Raw genomic sequence first — 23,593 nt, 5'->3', positions numbered from 1 at the left:
ATGACCACGTCTCAAGGCCCTTGATGCTATCTGTGAAGACTTTTTTCAAATAAGGTCACATTCACAGGTACCAGGGGATACGACTTGGATGTATCTTTTTTTTTTTAAAGATTTTATTTATTTATTTGACAGAGATCACAAGCAGGCAGAGAGGCAGGCAGAGAGAGGTGGGGGGAAGCAGGCTCCCCGCTGAGCTGAAAGCCTGACGCGGGGCTCGATGCCAGGACCCCGAGACCATGAACTGAACCGAAGGCAGAGGCCCAACCCACTGAGCCACTCAGGCACCCCTGGACGTATCTTTTTTGAGGGGGGTGCACAGTTCAATCCACGACAGGTGGTTAGCGGGTAGGTGAGGGAGAAGGGATCAGGGCTCAGAGGCCTAGTGAAGGGAGGCTTCTCAGAAGAGAGACGTGGTTGGGGGGCAGGGTGTGGCAAGGGGAGGCCTTGAGCACCCTTCCAGAGAAGAAAGGAATCTCCAGAGGGTCACCCTTGCCAACGAGGCCCTCTTTCTGGGCTCATCCCTGCACCCCCGCTGGGCGTTTTTGCCCCGTCTTCTTAGTCAGCACTGTCTGGACGATTAGGACTCTAGAAATCTCTGTCCATTGTCCATTTTTTGGCCTTCTTGGTGAAAGGGCAGCTGTGACGGTATGAACGAGGAGGGAGGAGGCCCTTCTGATGCTTTACTCAGAGAAAAGACATTGCATTTGCTGACTCAGGGCAGAGTTTGAGGACACGCTGTCTTGCATGTGCCTGGAGGATAACTGTCTTTGGCCTAAGCCAGGCAAACCGTTGCCAGCCAGAGAAACGCAAACAAAACAACCAGATGACTGAAATACGCGCCCCTGCCCTTTCCCGTTAACCTTGCTTTCTACTCCGAGCCTGATTCAAGTTGAATATATCTTGTATGTGTGTGAGACCCTGCTTTTCGTCGGTTTTTGATTTCTGAGCCTTCCTCTGTTGGCCAAGAACGCTGGATTTTCCTGCTGTGCTCCTTGCCTTGCCAGACAGACTTTGATATTTCCTCAAGGGCCCAAGTTGGAAGACAGTCCCCTGTCCTGTCGTCCCATCCTGTGTCCACGTGCTTGTTCTCCTGCCAGAACTCTCCTGGCTTTGCTTCCCTCGGCGTCCGCCATGCCGCCATCTTCTTCGGTGGCGCCATGTGCTTCCGGGAGACTGATGGGAGGCCTCTCACTGCTGACCCACCTCTGGCCCTTCTCTTTCCCCTTGCCCTTCCCCGCACCGTCCGTGCCTTGTTGCTCTTAAGCTGTGTTTTCTGTAGCAGTAGTAGTTGATTGAGGCATAAATTACCTCTAGTGAATTCTAAATGAACAGCTGGATGATTTTTGACAAATTCACACACCTGTGCCGCCTCCCCCAAGCTCGGGATAGAATTTCCTCTAGTTTCGGCTCAAACCCCTCCCCCTGCCCTGAGGCCACCACTGAGATTTCTTCATCAGCACTGGGACAGGAGTGGGACCTCACTGCGTATGCCTTGGTGCCTGGCTTCTGTCACGCGATGTGATGGTTCTGACATCTGTCCCTGTTATGCAAGTATCACTAAGTCGCCTTTCTTTCTTTCTTTCTTTCATTTGTAACAGCTTTATTGAGGTATAATTCAATATATTTGTACATATACTTTGTCCATGTAAGGTATAGATCTGAATGGCTTTGGGGAACGCTCCATGATGACCGTTCTTAGTGTGGTAAATATATATATATCATAAAACTCCCCTTTTGCCCACTGTAACCGGCGTACGGTTCAGGGGCAGGACTTAGCTCACCCTGTTGTGCAACCGTCACTACTGTCTATTTTTATCACCCCAAACAGAAACCCTGTTAACAGTGAAGCAGTAACTCCCCATTCTTTCCCCTCCTGAGTTCCAGGAACCTCTAACCTACTTTCTGTTTCTGAATTTGCCTGTTCTAGATCGATCATGTAGTGGAATCACATGATATTTGTTTCTCTGTGTCTGGCTTCTTGCACCCAGCATAATGCCTTCTAGGTCCATCCATGCTGTAGGGGGTGTCAGGATTTCAGTCCTTTTAGTTTAGAGAAAGAACACCCCAGGGTCTGAGACCACATTTTGTTCATCGGCTCATCTGCTCACGGACACTTGGGCTGCCTCCAGCTTTCAGCTTTGCGAATCATGTTGCTGTGGACACAGGTGTACAAATATCTGTTTGAGTCCCTGCTTTATATTTATTTATTTATTTACTTTTAAGGATTTTATTAATTTGACAGACAGAGATCACAAGTAGGCAGAGAGGCAGGCAGAGAGAGAGGAGGAATCAGGCTCCCCGCTGAGTACAGAGCCTGATGTGGGGCTCGATCCCAGGATCTTGAGATCATGACCTGAGCCGAAGGCAGAGGCTTTAACCCACTGAGCCAGCCAGGCACCCCGAGTCCCTGCTTGAAATTCCTCTGGGTACATACCTAGGAGTAGAATTGTGCGGTCATATGGCTGTTCTTTTTTTTTTTTAAAGATTTATGTATTTATTTTAGAGAACTAGAGAGAGAGCACAGGGGTGGGGTGGTGGGCAGAGGCAGAGGGAGAGAGAGAGTCTCAAGCAGACTCCGTGCTGGGAGCAGAGCCTGACGTGGGGCTCAATCCGTGACGCTGAGATCATGACTTGAGCGGAAACCGAGAGTCGGATACCCAACTGACTGAGCCACCCGGGCGCCCTCATGGCCATCTTATGTTTAGATTTCTGAGAAGCCCCCGAACCATTTTCTTCAGCGGTGACGCTCTCTGGCACTCCTGCCAGGGGCGTCCACGTGTTCCAGTTTGCCCCTCATCCTTGCCGACCCTTGCTGGGTTTTGTTTTTCTTCACGATAGACCTCCTAGCAGGTATGGCGTGAGGCCTCCTTGTGGTTTTGGCCATTTGTATAGATCTTTGGCTGAGTTGGTTTTTGTATGGTCATTACTTTGTTGAGATAAAATTTATGCACAGCTCTTAAGGGCACAGCTCAGTGAATTTTGGCAGATGAACACACACGTATAAATATTACCCAGATTGAGATACAGGACATTTTCATTACCCTAGAAAGTTCTTGCCTCCTCCTTCCTATCATCCCTTTGTACAGCCTTTTATCACCATAGATGAATTTTACCTGTCCTTGATTTCATTAAGTGGACTCCGACAGCTTGTACTTTTTTATGTCTGCTTCTTGCATCTGACGCAGCGTGTTTGAGACCTTCCGGTGTTGTTGCGCGTGTCGGGGTTTGGTTGCTGAGTGGTACTTCTCAGCTTGAGGACGGCGGAGCTTCCGTATTCAGTCTTTCGGTGACGAATATGTGGGTTGTTTGCAGTCTGGGGCTGTTGGGAATGAAACTGTGCCGAACGTTCTTATACACGTCTTTATGGGGATGCAGACTTTATTTCTCCTGGGAATGTACCTGTGCGTGGGATTGCTGGGTCATCAGGAAGGCGTGTGTGAATTTTATTAGAAACTGCCAGTTTTCGGTAGGGTTGTTCCATTGTACACCCCCACCTGCTGGGAACCCGAGAGATCTACACCCTCACCAGCGTTTGGTATTGTCTTGTTAATTTTAGCCATTCGGGTGGGTGTATGGTGGTATGGCAGCGTGGGTTTAATTTGCATTTCCCTGGTGACTAATGATATCAAGAACCTTCACATTGGAAAAGGTTATAATTTAAGTTTTTACATTAAAAAAGTTGTTAGAAGACATTAATGAACACTGGGAGGATAGACGTCCCAGGGCCCAGAATGTTACGTTGAAGCCGTCAGCCCTGACTGATAGGAGTCAGGCAGATGTCAGTTTCAGTTAAATCACAAAGGAGTTGCCGAGTCAGCTTAAAAAGGTGGGGGGGGGGCACATATTTAATGAATATTTTGAAAATAGAAGAAAATGGCAAAGCTCTCCCCTTCCACCCTACATCCCACCAGAAGCAGGTGTTTTGTTTCTTTTTTTGTTTTTTAAAGATGTGGGCTTTTTCTTCCTTCCTTCCTTCCTTTCTTTCTTTCCTTTTTTGTTTTTAAGATTTTATGTATTTATTTATTTATTTGAGAGAGAGAGAGAGAGAACAAGCAGAGGGAGAGGGAGAGGCAGGCTCCCGGCTGAGCAGGGAGCCTGATATGGGGCTCGATCGCAGGATCCACTGAGCAGAAGGCAGCCGTGGAACTGACTGAGCCCCCCAGGTGTCCCCTGGAGGCAGGTTTTTAGGACTATCTGATCATGACCCATCCTGCCTCAGACCTCAGTTGCTTCTCCCTCGCCTCAGGCTCCTTTGCCCTCCTCGCCAGTCCTTCGTGGTTTCCCGAATTCCCCGGAAGCTCTCAGCTCCCAGCCTTTGCCCATGCTTGGCCACCACTTGGGATGCCATCCCCCCTCTTCCCTGACACCGCTGGGCTTCTGGCTGCTGTTGGGCACAGCGGGGTGGCCACCAGCCTCTGCTCCTCACCCTTTCGGTCCCTTGTCCTCTCCCATAGTCCTCTGGGCAGGTCTCCTCACTTGTTTACTTCTCTGTCTGCTTCCCCAGACTGACTTTCCCCAGGGGAAGGACTGTCTGATTTCACAGTTCACCTTTGCCTTCCTTAACACCCAGCCAGGCACGTGCAGCTCGTCAGTACCAGCTTGCGGGTGGTGACCAAAGACGGATTGACCAGTGACCAGAGAGCCCTCTGAAGGCAGTGTGACCCGCCTCCCCTGGGAGCCCGCTTCCCACCGGATTTGTTCTGTTACTCTATCGTAGGGCTCCTACTCCCAGATCTATAAGGCAGATACAAACCATAAAATCTTGGCCATCTCCCCTTCTCTCTGGGATCCCTCCGTCCCAGCCTGTGACCACGGTGAAGGACCAAGGAGCAGGTGGCAGACAGGACCAATGAGGTGGCATTTTGAGGGGGTGCTGGACGCACCTAGGCCACGAGGAGGGACAGTCAGTTCTAGTCAAAATCCAAAAAATCGCAAGTCGATCAAAATCAAATAAAATGAACAGGAGGTCAAAATAAAATGAAAATAAAATAAAGTCAACCAAAATAAAAATTAACGGGAAAAGCAAGCTGATGTATATTTCCAGCATCCCAGGAGGGTTTGACCGAGAAGCCTTGCACCTTGGGCTCCCGGGTGCAGTGATGCCCATCGTCACCGTGTTCACCTGAGAGCTGTGCCCTGCTCCCACAAGCTCCTCGCACGTTTTGTCCTGTCGACCAGCTGGGACTTGACATGCACGCTCCGATTCCCTAGGTCCGGACACGCCGGCGGGGGAGGGGTAGCGTCCTGGAATCCAGTCAAGCTCTTAGGGGAAGGCTTCCGCTGCTGGTCCGGGGACCCCACTCCGAGCGGCCCAGGGTTGAATGTGAACCAATCAGCACACAGGAAATCGGTGGTGTGGGGGAATAATTAGCCAAGTTGTTTATTCTCCATTGATGGGTTTGGACTGTTCTGTGTTAACACCACAGCAAGATGCAATACCAGTATCTGTGGGTTACAGACTCAGTATTTATGAAAAATTTGCCTTAAAAAAATCCATATCTTGAGTTTACTTATCATGAGTAGAACTCACTGTTGTCTGAGACCCTCCGGCAGACCAGCTGGGCAGAACTTGGGCGTGGCAGGCTGGATCTCCAACAGGGGTTTCAATTCTTTGAGGCCAATGTCATGGGCAATTTGGATTCATCTTTTGAAACTTTTTTTTTTTTTTAAAGATTTTCTTTATTTATTTGACAGACAGAGATCACAAGTAGGCAGAGAGAGAGGAGGAAGCAGGCTCCCCACCTGGCAGAGAGCCTGATGCGGGGCCCGATGTGGGGCTCTATGCGGGGCTCAATCCTAGGACCCTGGGATCATGACCTGAGCTGAAGGCAGAGGCTTTAACCCACTGAGCCACCCAGGCATCTCGTCTTTTGAAACTTTTATGGAGTGTTTTTGCAAGAAACGAGGCTGACGGTAACCCCCCGGGGTCCTGAAAGGGCCAATTCATGGTTTGTTTGTTTCCCCCCCCCCCTTCTTTTTTTTTTTTTCCCATTCACAAATTGCTTGCTTGGTTGTAAATTTATTTCTACCCTTTTCAGCTCCTTCCAGGAAAGGATAAGCCCCAGCTCGCTCTCTCTCTTTTTTTTGGTACTGGTTCCTGCCAATCTACGAACTTGCTTATGAAGTTGAGCAAGCAGGACACTGGGAAGTTTTATCAGAATTTTTTCTTCCTTAAAAACCTTTGATTTTCTGATGATTCAATAAAAGTGTTCATTGCAGTAAAATGGGACTTTTTATTACAGAAAAGTATAAAGAAAAAGAAGCCACCTATAATGTCATCATCTGGAATCAGTCACTACTAAAATTCTGGTGCATTTCTTTTTTAGTTTTTTTTCTTAATGCATTGTTGGTAGTTTCATAAACCGATTTATCAAAGTATATATTTTTTCATTTTCTGTTATGATTTAAGCCCTTTCTTCATGACTAAAATTCTTCGTATGCCTCATTTTTACTAATGCTTAATAACTTGTAAGATTATATAATAGAAAAATGTTCTTTTTAAAGATTTTATTTATTTGTCAGAGAGAGGGAGCACACAAAAGCAAGGGGAGCAGGAGACAGGGAGAAGCAGGCTCCCTGTCGAGCAAGGAGCCCAATGCAGGACCGATCCCAGGACCCTGGGATCATGACCTGAGCGGAAGGCAGACGCTTGCCTGACTAAGGTACCCAGGCCTTCCAGAAAAATGTTCTTTAACTCTCTCTCTCTCTCTCTTTTTTTTTTCCTCATTTCAAAAGGAGAACATTTTTCAATAAAGGAAAAAATAGTGTTGTACTCATGTTTTCTGAAGAATCTGGTGGAGTTCTGATTTCAGCCCAGAGGGGAAATTTTCTTGGCTGGTGTGTGGCATTAATTATATCTCTTGTACCTAGCATAATATTTAGTAGGTCGTAATGGTTGGTTATTTAATTATGTATTTCTTACAAAACGTATATTCAGCCTTAGTCCAAGAATCCAGTTCTTGGATGAAAACGTAAATTGCTAATGTGTATGGGGTGCGGAATTATGACCCTGCGGGTCAGAAGTCTCCTCTTATTAAAAAGAAATTTTTCTTTAATTAAAAAAAATAAAAAATAAGTCTCCTCTTATGTCTCACTGATGTTTAATGCCATCTGACGTCCCCTCAGAATATAGTGGCCCGTAGAACAGTTAGCATTCGTACCCTCTCCCAGTTGCCGGATTCAGGGGCAGCTCGGCTGGCGGTTCTGATTCAGGATCTCGCAGGGGCTGGGGTCTGTGGGCCTGAGGGGGCCAGGTCCGGATTCGGCCGATGGGCTCTCGCACCCTGTCCACCAGCCCTTTGTCCCCGGCAGCGTGGTTTCTGTGCCCTTCTGCTCTTCTAGTTGCTCCCTCTCCTTAAAGGTCTCTGTTGAGCTTTGTGTGCCTGTCGCAAACATTCGGGATACATGGTGAGAGGCATGTGTCACCCCTGGCTGACAGTTGCTGCCTAGGGGGCCTCTCCTGGCAACCAGGCCTGGTTTGCGCTCATTGATCGCATGACGACCGTGGGAAAACCACTGCCTGATACGCGGATAATACGTAATGTATATAGTGCAGGTAATGTATACACCGGATTTAAAGAGACGGTGTAGTTGAACAAAGTCTCTTCCGAAAATGACCGTGTCTCAGATTATAAATCCAAACAAGAGGTTTGCAGGGATAATAAAATTCACGTTGTTTGGAAAACTTGGTCTAAAGGGAAGTTCTTTTGAATTACAACTCGAATTTGTCTCTTTTTAATCCAGAGGCCGCTAGGCAAGCCCTGCTTCTGAAAGAATTTTCCAGGTCATATTTTGTCCATTTTATCCATAGTAATGTTTGTTGTTGTTTATTTAAAACAACTTATCAGGGGTGCCTGGTGGCTCAGTCTGTTAAGCGTCTGCCTTCGGCTCAGGTCATGATCCCAGGGTTCTGGGATCTTTCCTCGAATCGGGCTCCCTGCTCTGCAGGAGGCCTGCTTCTCCCTCTCCCACTCCCTCTGCTTGTGTTCCCTCTCTCACTGTGTCTCCCTCTGTCAAATAAATAAAATATTAAAAAAAATAAAAAAAAAACAACTTATTAGGCATCTCTTAATCTGATGTAAGAACACATGAATAAAAATATAAATATAGCCTGGAACCCCATCATCAGAATAATATTATTTGTGCGCTTATAATGTGTGTACCTTGAAAGGACTTTGAAACCAATGCAAAATATTTAATAAAATCTCTAAGTCCCCACTCTTATGATATGTGTCTTCAGGGTGGTTAGTTAGAGTCATTCCTTCCTTCCTTCCTTTCTTTCTTAATATTTTATTTACTTATTTTGAGAGAGTGCAAGAGCACGAGTGGGGGGAGCAGCAGGCGAGGGAGAGAGAGAAGCAGGCTCCCCGCTGAGCAGGGACCCAAGCTAGGGCTCCATCCCAGGATCCTTGGATTATGACCTGAGCGGAAGGCAGACACTTAACCGACTAAGCCACCCAGGTGCCCCACTAGTTAGATAGTTAGATTTCTTCTTCTTCTTTTTTTTTTTTGAAGACTTTTAAAATTTACTTGACAGTCAGAGATCACAAGTAGGCAGAGAGGCAGGCAGAGAGAGAGGGGAGGAAGCAGGCTCCCCGCGGAGCAGATGCGGTGTTTGTCCACTTGGAGCGCACCTTCCCGCGAGGAGGGCTCCCCGCGCAATGGGAGCGCCGGCAGATGCGGGTAGAGGGGGTGACCCCTGGCATGCGGGAGGATCAGACGTGTGCCTGGGGACTCGGGGATGCGGCTGTGGGGAGGCGCTGGCGAGAGCCCCACCACAGGGACCTCATGTGGCCATGTTGGAGCTCGGAAGCCACGGGTGGCAGGCAGCGTGCGAGGGTGCTCGGGTGCCCTCGATGGTGTGGACAGGAGCCGCGCTTCCTGGGCTGGAGGACTGGCCTTGCGTGAGCGTGTCTGGAATGTGTGGCGGGACTGACTACCGGGTTTTGGTGTTGCAAGCTAAGAAAGGAAACCATCATCAGAAACTCTTTTCTCCATCCTGTTACACGTGAAAGTACATCGCATGCCCAATTGAGTAGCAAGGACATAATCTTAAAATAAAGGACAGTGTTTGCCAAGGAGAAAAAAAAACAGGAAATCAATCAGCACCTGTGTAAGTGTATGTTTTATAACACCTGTGCCTGTTCTGTGTGCGTGTGCCTGTAGGTTATGCGAGTGGTGTGTTTGCCGGGCTAAGGATCAAGCCTCAAGATTCGCTGCTTACTCGTCCATGCTCTGGCGGGTTGGCTGGAGGTGCGGGGGAGGGGGGTCTGCTCCTCAAGTCCTCACCAAGACGCAGGCTGAGAGACAGACTGTCCATCTCTGAGCTCCAAGGATAGTCCATGCAGAAAAAAGGGACACCTTGTGCTGTCTCCTAAAACTTCTGTCCGGAAGGGACAAAAGCCCTTTCCTTTGTTACCTACAGCCACCCAGGTGCCCCCCCCTTCACCTTGCTTCTTTTTTTTTTTTTTTAAAGTTCTGTTGTGTTCCTTACCAGCTCCCTTGTGGACTGTCACACACATGTGGGCAAGTGTGTGTCCTATGCATGTGGAAGACAGGAGAGGCGGAGAAAGGATCCCGATCAGGACTTTTTGGGGAGTGCTAAGGGTTACTTGGTAAAGCAAAACCCTCTAGATGGTGAGCTTCCAACCACTTGTTTTTCTGCTAGACTCCCAGTGAGTTCATCTCATTATTTATAGCTTCACATTTCTGAATCAACAACTCTCAACGGCAATTTCCTCTGCCCCTTTCCAGGAGGTGCAGCAAAAGCTCACGGGTGGAGGTTTCAGCACGACTCAGGGCGCCCTCCCTGCACCTGCTGCCTCGTTAATATCTCATTAAATTGCTTAATGTTGATTATGTGTTAGAGTCATATTTGGGATATGTTGGGTTAAATAAAATGCAGCATTAAAATGAATTTCACCTGCTTTCTTTTTGCTTTTCTTCATGGGGCCACCAGAACACTTAAAGTATATGGCTTCTATGTGTGGCTCCTGTTATATTTCTGTTGGATAGTGCTGACTCTGAATATGTAAAGAACTCAGACTGATCAATAAGGAAGAGAAGCCAGCAGGAAATGGGCAAAGGATATAAATCAGTCATTCCCTGGAACACGGTGGGAGGGCTTCTATGTGACTGGCGATCGGAAATGCAAGCTAAAGACAGTAACAAGGACTTCCCATCGAGCTGGGGAAAAAGAAAAGCGGGATTACTCGCAAGGTGGCACACGGGCGGGGTATTGATGGCAGAAGGTCGGAACTCGCGTCCCTCAGTGGTGGCATGTAAGAACCTGCAGCCGCTTCCGAGAGCATCCTGGGGGACCTACCCCCATCCGGTTCACTTGTGTAGGTGGTTCTTACCGGGTGGTGATTTTGCCCCAGGGTGGGGGCATCTGGCCGTGTCTGGAGACATTGGTGGTTGCCAGTCATTGGGGATAATGGACGCTACTGGTGTTCAGTGAACAGCGGCCAAAGATGTGGTAAACATCGCGCAGGACAAGGGGTCGCCTCTCCGGACGGAGCCGTAGGGCCCGCAGGTAATCGGCATCCTGGCGCAGAAACCCTTTTAGACACCGATTCCCAAGTAGCTCGAGCTCAGGTGTGGCAGGAGATACAGACCAAAGTCCTATTAATTCCGTGCTCCCTAGTTACACCTGTGGGACTCTGGAACCGATTTAAATTAAATGTCAGTTTGGGGGTGCGAGTGACTAGTGAGGGACCCATATGTGGGGACAGTATGCTTGCCTGGTGTTTGGGTTTCTCTCACATCCAGCCCTGAGTAGATCAGGTTGCGGGCTCCATAGGTACACAGAAATACGACTTTCTGTAAATATTTCACATACAAACTAACACTCTGTATCTGACGTATTGTTTATGGATACATGACATAGGTAATAAAAATTCAGAAGCCAAGTCAGGATACCTATCAGCACATACCTGGTTGCCTCTGGGGAGGAAGGATGCCCCAAAAGGGTTGTCGGCCCTTTCTGGAAGGCTGATTTCTTACAGTAGTGTGAAGCGGTTAGGACAGCATATTAGCCTTTGTTAGTGTAGTCAGGGTGACGAGCGTGTTTGTTGTATCACTTGCTTTCTGCTTTACTTTTCTCAATATTTGGAATCTGTTGGGGTTCCTGGGTGGTTCAGTCCTTAAGTGTCCCCCTTTGGCTCAGGTCATGATCTGGGGTCCTGGGATCGAACCCCGCATCGGGCTCTCTGCTCAGTGGCAAGCCTGCTTCTCCTTCTCCCACATCCCCTGCTTGTGTTCCCTCTCTTGCTGTCTCTCTCTCTCTGTCAAATAAATAAATAAAATCTTAAAAAAAAGAATTGGAATCTGTTTACAATGAACGCTCCCCCCACCTCGCAGAGAAAGCCCCGGGAGTCGAGGCTGCTTGGGCACAAGCGGCTTATCAGGGGCTCTGGGGCGGGGTCCCCGCAGCACTGAGCTGTGCTTGGCACAAGCAGGCCCTAAGTGTGTGTTGCACCAGCTGTCTATGGAATGTTCCATGGGACTCGTTCCTGTGAGCCAGCTTCTGAGAGGTCCTGGTCCCATGCTCTACAGTGGGCGGTGCCCTTGGCTCCTGCCTCCTGGTCAGGTGGTCACCCCCACCCCCTCTGCGCCGGACCCGGACATCTCTTGACCCTCCAAACTTCTGATGACACATCACAGGAAGTAGTTGGGATCAAGACACTTTAAAAAAAAATCACACCTCGAAGTCTAATAAGTGTCCGTCTTTAAAAGAAAACAGATGTCCTCTCATCGAAATTGCACGCTAATGTGAGTTCTTAGGGAGACACTTCAGAGAGGAGGTTTGCTGCCTGGGCTCTGTGGTTGAGTTCAGTCGGCTCCCCTAAGACGGCAGGGAAGGGTTTGCCTCGAGCGAGAGAAACAGCCGTTTCTTAGTTGAATGATAAATGGAGAAACAGCGCAGTCGGGCTTCTACAGGAGGGCACTGGCGGAGGGTGCCGTACCTCGCAGGTGCACAGGCCCTCCTGGGCTGCCCGTGTAAGGCCCGAGGAATGCATTCCTGCCCATGGAGCTGGCCTTGGAGCGTCATTACTCTCCTCCCTGCACTGTGTTGAAATAATGAACCAGCGTTAGAGGAAGACTTTCATAGAATGCCCTTTCCTTTGGAATCTCATTGGGAGAATAGCTTCATTAGACGGTAAAGACGTGTTTACAGGAGACTCTCAGAGTGGAAAATCTGAGTCCGTCTTGGGTTTGCCCCGGTCTGAGTGGGGCTGAACCAGGAGCCGGGCCCTGGCAGGGACCTCCCTCTTCTCATGCCATTGTCTTTGCTGCAACCAGTGGTCTGGGTTATTTTTATCCTGGGTTCCAACCTCACCCCTGCAGCGGAATATTCTTTTCTTAGGGCCCTGATTTTAACTCAATTCCTAAAAGTTAACAAAGGAAAACTTGGCTGTGATTTCTATTCTAGAAGGCCCGCCTAGAATGTGTTTTGTAACGTCTGACAGACTTCCAGGCTCGCAAACAACCCATCTCCCAAGATTATGGGTTTTCCTGAACGTTCCCCTGCTGGTCCCTTGGCCTCATCAGCCATCCCGCTTGTGAGCCTATTTCAGGGGACCAGAAACATTTCTCAGAGTCACATGTCTCCTCACAGAAGCTGCAAATGTTTTACAAGGTGTATAACACAAAAGCAACATTTTATAAAGTGATAGTTTGGTGAGAATTATTTAAAGCCTACAAACTCAGGCAATGTTAGTGTGAGTGGAGTTGCTGGATTTTTTTTTTTTTTTTTTTTTTTTTTTGCCTTCCAAATGGTTAGGACCAGTGCTGGGGCCAAGCTGGGGGTGGTGGAGGGCTGATGGTGGACATGGCCTGCTGTCCAGAGGGTACGGGCCATGCCCTTGCTACCAAAGTGTGGTAGTGCAAAGGTCAAATCCATTGACCATTTGGGAAGAAGCTGTTTACTAAAAATGCTCATATTCATTTATTTGTTCAATAAATATATCACAGCTCAGCATTGATCTTAGAGCTGGGGACTCAGCAGTGACCATCACAGATCAGATTCCCATCCTGTGATTTACGTTCTCATCATGGTGCTTATCATAAATAAGATTATTGGAACTATGCCAAACACACCTGACCCGACAGATCACGCCCATGCTAGCAGTAACTCCTGGCACCTTCTAGAAATACCGTATATTGTAGAGGACTGAGATTCTTAAGTTCTTTCCCAAAGCCATGTGACCATTTCCTGCTTCCTGCCGGTGGTCGTACTGCGGAGGACGGAGAAAGGTATTGCATAGAAGTGGACTTTGGAGTAACACGTTTCTTCTCTTGGTACCAAACTTTTAAAAATTGTACTCTGAACAATGGAGTTTTTTTTCTCACATTAGAATGTGGGTAATACCCTTTTCCTTCTGGCTGATCAGGATAACTACTATACCTATTTTTGTACCATGCGGGCTTGGGGTTTGGCCTCGGGGTTCATAGGAGCTGCTTGGTGTCCCGGTCTCTTCGCTTGGCTGTTTGTCAGCTCCTGGTTGCTTCTGCCCTCCACCCCTCCTCCCTCCTCACAGATGGTTGTCTTCTCCACTGTTTACAGTGGTTGTCCTAAAATTGTATTTCCTAATGAGAGTGTTATGGATGTAAACATCATTACTTGCACTTGTTTTTCACTGTGAATTAAAATCATGTAAGTTCCTCACAAATATAACTTTGTTTTAAAGAATATGAACCGTACAGAAATATAGGGTAAAAAGCAGTTCCTTCAAAGCGTCTTTTCCCACCTACCTTGTCTTAATCAGGAGTCTTCAGAGAAACAGACCAATAGAGTCTGTGTATCTTTAGGGATCTGTATATTTCTGTCTATGTATCTCCATATGTCTTTAGCTAGATGCACACACGTAAGTGTATCTCTGTCTAGCTCTATGTATCTATAAAACAACTATATGTAACTATGGAGACAGACATAATACACATGTACAGATTTTTTCTGTTAAGGAGTTGGTTCACACAGTTGTGGAGGGTTGGCAAATCCAAAATCAGCAGGGTGGGCTGGCAGGCTGGAGACCCAGGGAAGAGTTGTGCTTCAAGTCCAAAGGTGGTCCCCTAGCAGAATTCCTTCTTGCATAGGGGAGGTCTGTCTTTATTCTGTTCAGGCCTTCAACTGATGGAATGAGGCCCACCCACATCATGGAGAGCAATCTGCTTTACTCAGTATACTGATTTAAATTTTAGTCTTGTAAAAACAAAACAGAACAAAAAACCTTCACAGAAATATCTAGAATAATGTTTGACCAAATATCGGTACAACACAAAATTATGACACCTAAAATGAACCATCACGTACACTCTAGTCCCATTCCTTTTACAGAGGACGTTAATACTTTGGTGTAATTCATCTAGATGTTTCCTGTGCATTTTCCGGTTTTGTGTGTGTTTGTGTGTGTGTGTGTTGATGACCTTTCTTCCTCCTGCCGGCATCTCATTCATCTATCAATACAGTAAATGATGTTAAAATCCTGATGTTAGATCCTCCTTTCTTTGTGAGAGAAATGGGGTTTGGGTTTGTATATTTTTGTTTTTTGATGTGCAGACCTTTACAGTTCTTAAGCAGAAACATCTCAACTCATTATTTTTGTTGTAATTGCACCAACATTTCTATGGTGTGTAGGCTTAAAAATTAAGCTTGTGTTTTGAGGGACTTGAATTTCTAGCTGATGTTGAAATAGAAGCTTCCCATTGTAGGTAGTTTACTGAATTTTTCTTTCTTTTTTTTTTTTTAATTTTATTTATTTGACTGACAGAGATCACAAGCAGGCAGGGAGGCAGACAGAGAGAGAGGAGGAAGCAGTCTTCCCGCTGAGCAGAGAGCCCGATGCGGGGCTCGATCCCAGGACCCTGGGATCATGACCTGAGCCGAAGGCAGAGGCTTAACCCACTGAGCCACCCAGGCGCCCCAGTTTACTGAGTTTTTCTTAATAATCATATTTTATTTTCATGGATACTCTGTAATTAAAAAAAACAGTCTAGGGGCGCCTGGGTGGCTCAGTGGGTTAAAGCCTCTGCCTTCAGCTCAGGTCATGATCCCGGGGTCCTGGGATCGAGCCCCGTATCGGGCTCTCTGCTCAGCGGGGAGTCTGCTTCCTCCTCTCTCTCTGCCTGCCTCTCTGCCTGCTTGTGATCTCTGTCTGTCAAATAAATAAATAAAATCTTAAAAAAAAAACCAGCCTGTATGTGGCTTCAGGGGCCATCTGAAAATGGGCTTCTGTCAGTTTAGCAAGTGGTTAATATTTATCTGCAATTGTGACGAGTCTTGTTGTGGTTTGTCTCGGGAGACCATGGTTCGAGGGGGCCAATAGACCCCCAGAGCATAGGGAATGAAGGTTATTGTTTTTAATAGTAATGTACGTCAGCCTCCGTTGGGACAGGAGAGGTATCCAGTACCATTGTATCCTGAGCTCTCAAATTTAGATTTCTGTTTTTTCTCCTGGTCGTCTTCATTTCCGACCTAAGGTTGTGCTGAGATTTCCAAGGTTGCTCTCAGTAGTGGTGTGCTGCACGTTTTGGGGAGTCTTACCTTAGGTGGTCAGAAGGGGCTGTGGTTCCAGAACGGACCCTCCCAGTGGTTGTGGTAGCAAGGAACGGAGGTGAGCATGATAGCGAGAGAGCGTGGAACCGACGTCAGGCGTCAGGAGTGCCGGGAGCATCGCTTTATTATCCACTGATGGAGATTCCTCCTTTTAACCCAGGGTCCTTAAGTGAAGATTGGATGGCCAGATGGGCAAAGGTGGGTGCCCTTTGGGATGTTTTTGAAGGACAGCTGTGTTCTAGGCTTTCAGAATACCTCTCTCCTTTAGCCCAGAAATCCTACTTCTAAGAATGTCTCCTGAGACAATAAGGAATGAGATGCACAGAGCCTTCGTTCTAGGGATTTTCATTACAGGTGTTACTCATAATAGGGAAAAATGGGAATCGATCTCCCCATCCAAGAGTAGGGATGCATTAAATTGTGATTCTGCCCTTCTAGAATAGAATGGTCCACATCTGGCAGAAATGTTGACACACCAGTGTTTTGGTTGATGTGCGAAGGTGTTGCTGATACAGTCCTCATTGAAACATAGAGCAAGTAATCCTATTTGGTATTGAAAAAATGTGCATGCATGCGTGTGCGTATATCTGTGTGTTTGTGAGATTGTGTCTGGGTAATTTTTTTGTCTTCTCTGTTTTCAGAGTTCTTTTCCGTAATAAATATGAGCATCTTGTGTCGTTATGTAAGAAGCAAGATGTTACACTGTGTCCAGCATGCTTTATTTATAAGTCAGGAAATTGTGGGACGCTTGAGATAAACCTCCAAAATGAGATTCTGGTGCCTACTGAGTGGAGTCACAGGTTTTCCAGACCTCTCAGTGTCAGTGAGAGGATATGTTGGGTGGGAGAGCACAGAAGTTGGTGGCGGTGAACTCTGGTTATCACAGACAATAAAAGCCCGGGCTCACGCGTGCTGTCTTCTCTTTTAAATTAAGTTATTGTGAACCATTTCACGCTATGGAGAGAATGACGCATTTCAAAGAAGGCGTGAGCTGGGGCATAGGAAATTGGCTTTGCTACGGTCACAACATTATGGAATTCCTTTTGCTACCAAACGGATGATAGTATTAAAAAGAAAATCTGTGGTCGTCTCTAAAACTAAAAATTCTAATATTTGTGATTCAGTGTTCTTTTGGGACAGCAACCAGGACCTTATTGAGATAAGCAGGTGGGATTGCCCCTGCCTCCTCCTTGTTCCATGAAAAATGACATTCTTGTTGGAAAGCTGGCCCACGTAGAGCTGGGTCAAGGTGGAGTTGCTCTGTGTGAGCGTCGCGTCCCCCGTGCGGTGGTGCGAGCGGCTGGCAGTGCTCAGTGTCACGTGATCCTTAGCTCTGGATGGCCACGTCTTGAAGTTTAACGTGTCACCAAATCCATGTGTGTGAGGACCCTTAGATCATTTTCCTTTGTTGCACACTGTTTAGTCAGCTCAGTGGCCCCAGCAAAATACTGGAAAGTGGATGGCCGATCAAATAGCAGAAATTCGTTTCTCCCTATAATGTCTTTTTCTTCTGACACCAAATCCGTGTGGTTTTTCCATCCCGGTTCTCCAGTTCTCTGACATCAGTGGTCTCCAGCGATGCCAGGAATTCTGACCCTAACTCTCCAGTTAATGCAGACCCACAGGTGTGGGGCTCCGTCCCGCAAGTCTTGACCCAGGAGTCACCTGCTGATCCAACTGGCTACAAATTTGGGGGTTCCCACCCCACCCTGCCCTTGTGTTTGATGATTCACTAGAGTAACTCACAAAACTCAGGAAAGCGCTTCACTGGTGACTGTCACTGGTTTATCATCAAGCACACAAGCCGAGAACAGCCAAACGGAAGAGGTGCTCAGGGCGAGGTATGGGAAAGGGGTGCAGACCTTGTGTGCCCTCTCTGGGGGCACCCCCCCTCTCAGCACCAACCCAGAAGCCCCCTCGGGGGTGTTTGTGAAGCTTTCATTAAGTGGGTACGATTTGCTCTGAGCATTCAGTCGTTGGCTGTTGGTGATTGCACCCTGTCTCCAGCCCTGCTCCCCTCTCTGGAGGTGGGGTTGGGGGTTGGTGCAGAGAAGCGGCAAGATCTGACCTCCTGCTTGCATGGCGGTCGGTCTTCCTAGAGACTGGCCTCCGTCCTGATGCTCCCAGCACCCTGCCCTCCCACCATGTGCGTCGTCTCATGAGCAGGTAAAAAACTGCATTTTCTAAGGGTTTTCAGAGCTGTGTGCCAGGAACTGGGGACAAAGACTAGATATTTATTTTTTATGATACCATCCCTCCCAACTGGTCTCCCCATAACCAGACTGGTCTCGTACACCCCGTGTCCATCCACAGCTGGACTTGATGAGGGCACCTGACAACTGATCGCTCAAAATGCGGCCCGTCTCAGGGTTTGTGCTGTGGCCTCTGGGCTTCCGATGCCCCTTGACTTCCTCCTTCCGGCCCCCGGGCCTCCCAGGGGTGCTTCCCCCCACGGCCCTCGCTCTGCCTCACCTCCTGCCCGTCTTCATCTACTGTCCCCTTCCCAGGGAGCCCACCCCATGCGCTCTGTTGGAGACTGAGCCACGTGCCCCCGCACTCACGGCCTCTCTTAGCCTCGTCTCCTTTCTCACACGCTCTGTCGTCACTCTGGTGGGTCTCTAGTTTGCTCTGTCCCCTCCGTTAGAAGGCGCACCGTACAGGGCAGGGATCTCGGTTTCCCGACATTGCCCAGGCGTCGTGCCCTCTCTCGTGGGCAGCCCTCAAAGAACACTCGAGAATGAACAAGTGCCTGGCTTGTTAAACCGCTAGCCAGAACCGGGCCCCGGGGTTCTCTGTGTCCCACTGCGGGGGGACAGTGTGCGCACGCGGGGTCTGCGGTGGTGATGCTCGGGCTCTGGCCCTCTGACCCGCTTCCCTCTTCACTTCTAGACTGGCCTTATTGTCGCCTGCTACCACGGCTTTGTGGATACTGTGGTGGTCTTAGCCGAGTGCCCCCACGTTGATGTCAACTGGCAGGACAGCGAGGGGAACACGGCCCTAATCACAGCCGCGCAGGCAGGTAAGACCCGGCTTTGCCTACTGGAGGCTGGGGGGCAGCTGCCAAGCGGTGGGGGGTGGGTGGGGGGCAGGGCTCTGCCCTTGAACTCAGCTCGTGAAATTAACGTAAAGACGGGAATTGATCAGCTCTTTCTTCTGCTGCTAAGCAGCGCAGGAAAGGGCCAGTCAGGACGGGGACACATTCTCCTTGTGCCTTGGGGACGATGCAGTTTGTGCAGAGCACACTGTTGGGCACATGTCGCCCTGATAACTCCCCAGCGTCTTTGAAGGTGAAGCTGCCGCAGAAACCCAGGCTCGTCATCCGTTCCCCTGGAGCATCGCGCCCTACCCAGTGCTTGGAGATGGGGAGCGGAGAGATGCCGGTGGCCTCCCGCCCTTGCTGGCGATAGTGACTAGATCCCATAGACACGGTTGTAAGTGATGGTTAGTGGATCTGCTAGACGTATTTACAAGGTAACCTTCCACTTGCCCGTGGATGTAAAAAAAAGCCAAGAGCTGCTTGTCAGGAGCTATCATTGTAACGAGGCGGGACTGGACTGTTCGGGAGAGAGCCTCCCAGAAGCGTCCTTCAGCCCTGGTTCGTCTCTGCGAGAAGTGGAACTTCTGCCGTCACTGCCGAGCGCCTCGTGGCTGTCCTCCTCTAGAACCGTCCTCGGACTTTTTGGAGACAAGCCTGTGCTCGTGCCTTCTGGACCTCACGTCGCTTGTCCTTGGGGTGTGTTAGGTGGGTTTGTCACTTGACCACCTTGGAAATTCTTGGCTTGCAAGATCAGTCGGTTTGATGAGTCAGGCTCTCAGCTGCAAAGATGCTGTTTCCCGCCGAGTTGGGAAGAAGAGGTGTTTGCTTATTGATGGAATGTAGGGCACCGCGCGATGGCGTGGGGAGCTGGGCTTCTTGGACTCCAGGCTGGGAAGCTGGAGAAGATGCCCCAGACTGTACCGCACATTGATTCTGGCAAGAGAGTGTTTGCTGCCACCAGCAAAGAGAGACCTCTCTGTCCCGTTTGGCATCACGAGCGCCTGGGTCAAAGTCGGCACGGGGGTGACTCTGATCCCGGGAGCCCAGCAAAGCCAGCATCTGGCAGCTTTACTCCCTGTCATGTTAACGGGGAGTAGTCTGTACACACTGCTTTTTAGTCAAGCTGGGGGAGGTGGGGGACCCTCCCGAATTGGGGGGGCTAGGCTGTGCCAACACGCGTCTGCCTCATCGGTCTTAGGGTGCAAAGCTTTGCCTCCGTGGGGTACTCCAGGCTTCGAAAGCTGAGATCCACGATGTCCTGAAGTGCACGAGTGGGAGAGGAAAGCCGGGACATTCAGTGGTCCTGGGCTCCCCGTTCACCGTCTTCCACTGGCCCAGGAACTGGGGATGCCCCCGTGAAGGGCAGCTCTGCCCTCCAGGAATTCCCCAGCTCCTAGGCCTCTGACGGAGGGGGCCCTGGGGGCCGTGGGCAGGAGCGCCCCAGCTGGCTGCTGGTGGAGGGCAGGGGTCATGGAAGGGGGGAAGCGGGGGACTCGAACCGAGCGCCGCAGGAGTCGGAGGGAGGCTGCTACAGCCCAGGCAGCCAAGTGCACGGGGCGAAGAGGGAGCCGGGCTCGTCTCGGGCCGTGTGGCGGGAGGCTTCCGTGGGACTTGGAGGGATGGTAGGTAGCTCCAAGAGGAGGCAGGGACCAGATCATCAAGGGTTTAGATGCAACATGAGAGAATGCCTTTGAGTGCCGTGAGGCTGGGTGTGGGTGACCGGCTGGATAACCCTCGGGGACCCAGAAGCCGTTTCCACGGCAGAGAGGAGGTAGGAACTGCTTGGCGGAGAAAGTGGTGTGATGTGGGGGGCGACAGAGAGGCGGCCTCTGGGCTGGCTTCTAGCATCTGGACAGGGCATGACGAATTCCGAGGGGTGTATGCACAGTGATCGTGGAGGAGCGCCGGCTCCGTTTGGCGCTCAGGGCTTCGAGATGTGGCGCATCTAGGAGGCCTCGGCGGCAGGTGGGGGGTGTGGAGCTCCAGGCTCCTGTGGCCGCTGGGGTGCAGAGCGGAGGGCTCGGGGGCCGCTGGAGAGCGGGGCCCGTGGCACGGGCTAGACGTGAACAGCAGGAGAACGTGCAGGAAACGAGGTTTCCTTTCTTACAGATTTGCCAGAACTCTGTGCGTTAAGGGTGTTGGCTGTGGTTTAATGCCCACGAGAGAACCTTCTGAAACCTTGCCCATTTGAAATAATAGGATCAGCGACTGGTCCTTTGCCTCCCCCCTCCCCCCCACTGAGTGTTGCAGGGGAAGCCCGAGTCCAGCCTCCTCTTGTATCTTTGTTGAGGCCCTGATATTTGCCGAAACTTGGAAATATCTCCCACCTCATCCTTGGTATTGAAAATAACGCTGCCTCCCCTCTGGCCCCAACGGTCGTGTCTCAGCGCCTTCTCTCTGCATTTGTTCTGATTTACCTTCGGAGTGTTTTTAGGAAATCTCAGTTAATCTCTTTGAAACACTGTCTGCCTTGTTTTGTTCGTTCTTCCCGAGACTCCCTCTGAGACCCAGTGTATGTCGCCCCGTCCGCACGCCGCACCGTCTCTCTCATTTCCCCTGTCCTTTTACTCTAAGATCTGGGCAGATTCTGCACATGACATCATTAGCGTGTTTTTGTGGCACTCGTCGGATTACCTTTACTTTATTCTTCTCAAGCATCCCCGGGGCCTCTGTGTCCGGGTTTATGTAACAAACATCACACAAACGGGGGGGATTATACAAGAGAAATCTGTTTCTCACGGTTCTGGAGGCTGGGACTCCAAGGTCAAGGTGCCATGCAGGGCATTTGGTTCCTGGTGAGAGCCCTCCTCCCGTGCATGGGGCGCCTCCTTGCTGTGTCCTCCCTTGTTGGAGAGAGACAGAGGACACCTGTCCTCTTGGGTCAGGGCTCCTGGATCCTAGTGATCATCTTTAACCTTTGTCACCTCCCCAAAGGCCCCGTCTCCAGACACAGTCACAGGGGGTTGAGGGCTCAACAGAGGAACTGGCGGGGATCCGGAGGTTCGTTCCTAACACTCATCCTTCCACGGGGGCTGTGATTTTCCGGAATTGATGTACTTTAAGTTACAGCTGACATAGCTCCTCTCGGGGTCAGAGAGAGACCCTGCAGAGGGAGAAGCAGCAGGTGCCCTCTGGACCCAGGGCCCCGGGGCCAGCGGTGCAGAGGGAGAAGCTCACGACTGAGGGCAGCCCAGCAGCTCCCATCCCTGCTCCATCCCTGTGGTCGCCTGGGAGCCTGTAGCGTGGTCAGACCATTAGGATCACCGTGGCTGGCGTGTGTGTCATTCTCTGGGCCCCACACGTCGGGGTGTTGCGGGGAAGTGTCCGGGCTGTGACCCAGGCTGGGTCGTGTGGGAGGGTGGCTGCCCCGGGCACTTTCTCTACTTGGCACCGCTGCTGGTCTGCTAAGTTGATTATAAAATGTAATACACAATGTTCTGAAGAAAACCACATAAGCAACCGAAGTTAAACACAGAAAGCCAGTCAAGTTCAGCGTGAAAATCACTTAGCTCCTTGGCCCCAGGGTCTTCCGTTCTGTTGTCCGGAGGTAACCGTTGTTGATTTGATGGGTACGGGGGTTCTCTTCCCTCTTCGAAAAATGTGTATCATTATAATGTATTTTCTTTTCTTGTTTTTAACTTCTCTCGTTCTCCTGGGGTCCAGATCCTCGGCTTGGTTGTTGATTGGCTCAAGCTCCGGCTGCGGCTGGCTAGGTCCTGGGCGCACCCTTTTCCCTGCCGGCCGCCCGCTCCCTGCACCTGGGCTCTGACCCCTGGGACGCCCACCCCAGGCCTGCTGTAGAACTGAATTGTTCAGGGGAGATGGGTGGGGAGGAGTAAGGTGTTTTGTTTTTGTTTTTTTTTGTTACCTTGAAAAAATCTGATTAAAAAGCACTTCCTTGTTTGTCTTAATTGCTTCAATGGGAAGAAGTGATTTTTTCCCTAATTTGTTCCTTTTTTTTTTTTTTAAAGAGTTTATTTATTTGACAGAGAGAGAGATCACAAGTAGGCAGAGAGGCAGGCAGAGAGTGAGAGGGAAGCAGGTTTCCCCGCTGAGCAGAGAGCCCGATGCGGTGCTCGATCCCAGGACCCTGAGATCATGACCTGAGCCAAAGGCAGAGGCTTTAACCCACTGAGCCACCCGGGCACCCCTAATTTGTTTCTGAAGGTGGTGACAGGACGTTCCAGGGCTGGCCCCTCACTGTGAGCATTGGCATCAGCTGGGGGTGGCTAATCTGTGTTTTGATGCAGATTTGGTTCAGACAGGGATTGCCCAGCTCTGTCCCCACCCCCCCCCCCCCAAGTTTCAGATTGAACAGGTCTACGGAGGGACCTGGGAACGCGCATCTCTACAAGCTCCCGCCCATGCCCCCAGCGATGCCCATGCCGCTGGTCTGGGGATCCCGCTTTGAGAACTGGAGCCTGGGAGGCTCTCATACCAGTGGGGTGGCTGGGGAAGTCGCGCAGCCCTTGAGACGTCCGTGGGACACAGAGCCATCAGGAAGGTGAGAAGGAAGGAGACCCGTGGAGGATCTGTTTGCGCCGCTACCCGCCGTGGAGGAAAGAGGCTGTTTGGGCTATAGCCAAGAGATGGTCGTGTCTCATTTAAAAAAAGAATTTTTTTAAAAGATTTTATTTATTTGACAGAGAGAGACATAGCGAGGGAGGGAACATAAGCAGAGGGAGTGGGAGAGGGAGAACCAGGCCTTCCACTGAGTGAGCTGGGAGCCCGATGCGGGGGGCTCGATCCCAGGACCCTAGGATCATGACCTGAGCCAGAGGTAGATGCCCAATGACTGAGCCACCAGGCGCCCAGGTTGTGTCCCATTTTAATCCAACTCCATAACCAGTTTTACTTACCGAATGGCTTCTTAATTCCAAAAAGGCGTCTAGGGGTGTGTGCTTACGGTAAGAAAAAGCGCCGCAGAAGTATTTTTTTGAGAAAAAGGTCGCAGTCCCCTCTCTCACATTCTCCATCCCACAAAACGCCCCCCCCCCAGC

The 23,593-nt window shown here is 49.9% G+C and overlaps 1 protein-coding gene across 1 annotated transcript in view; it reads left to right on the top strand.

The window, feature by feature from the left end:
• ANKRD33B (ankyrin repeat domain 33B) overlaps positions 1 to 23,593 on the top strand; it is a 72,045-nt gene that overhangs the window by 27,545 nt on the left and 20,907 nt on the right. Inside the window, exon 2 of the mRNA XM_080804772.1 lies at positions 18,446 to 18,575. Within this exon, the coding sequence (XP_080660898.1) occupies positions 18,446 to 18,575 (130 nt within the window). The remainder of the gene's footprint in view (positions 1 to 18,445; positions 18,576 to 23,593) is intronic.

Source organism: Martes martes, assembly GCF_963455335.1.
Source record: "Martes martes genome assembly, chromosome: 5".
NCBI classification, from domain to species: Eukaryota; Metazoa; Chordata; class Mammalia; order Carnivora; family Mustelidae; genus Martes; species Martes martes.
This window is presented reverse-complemented; position numbering and strand designations above follow the sequence as displayed.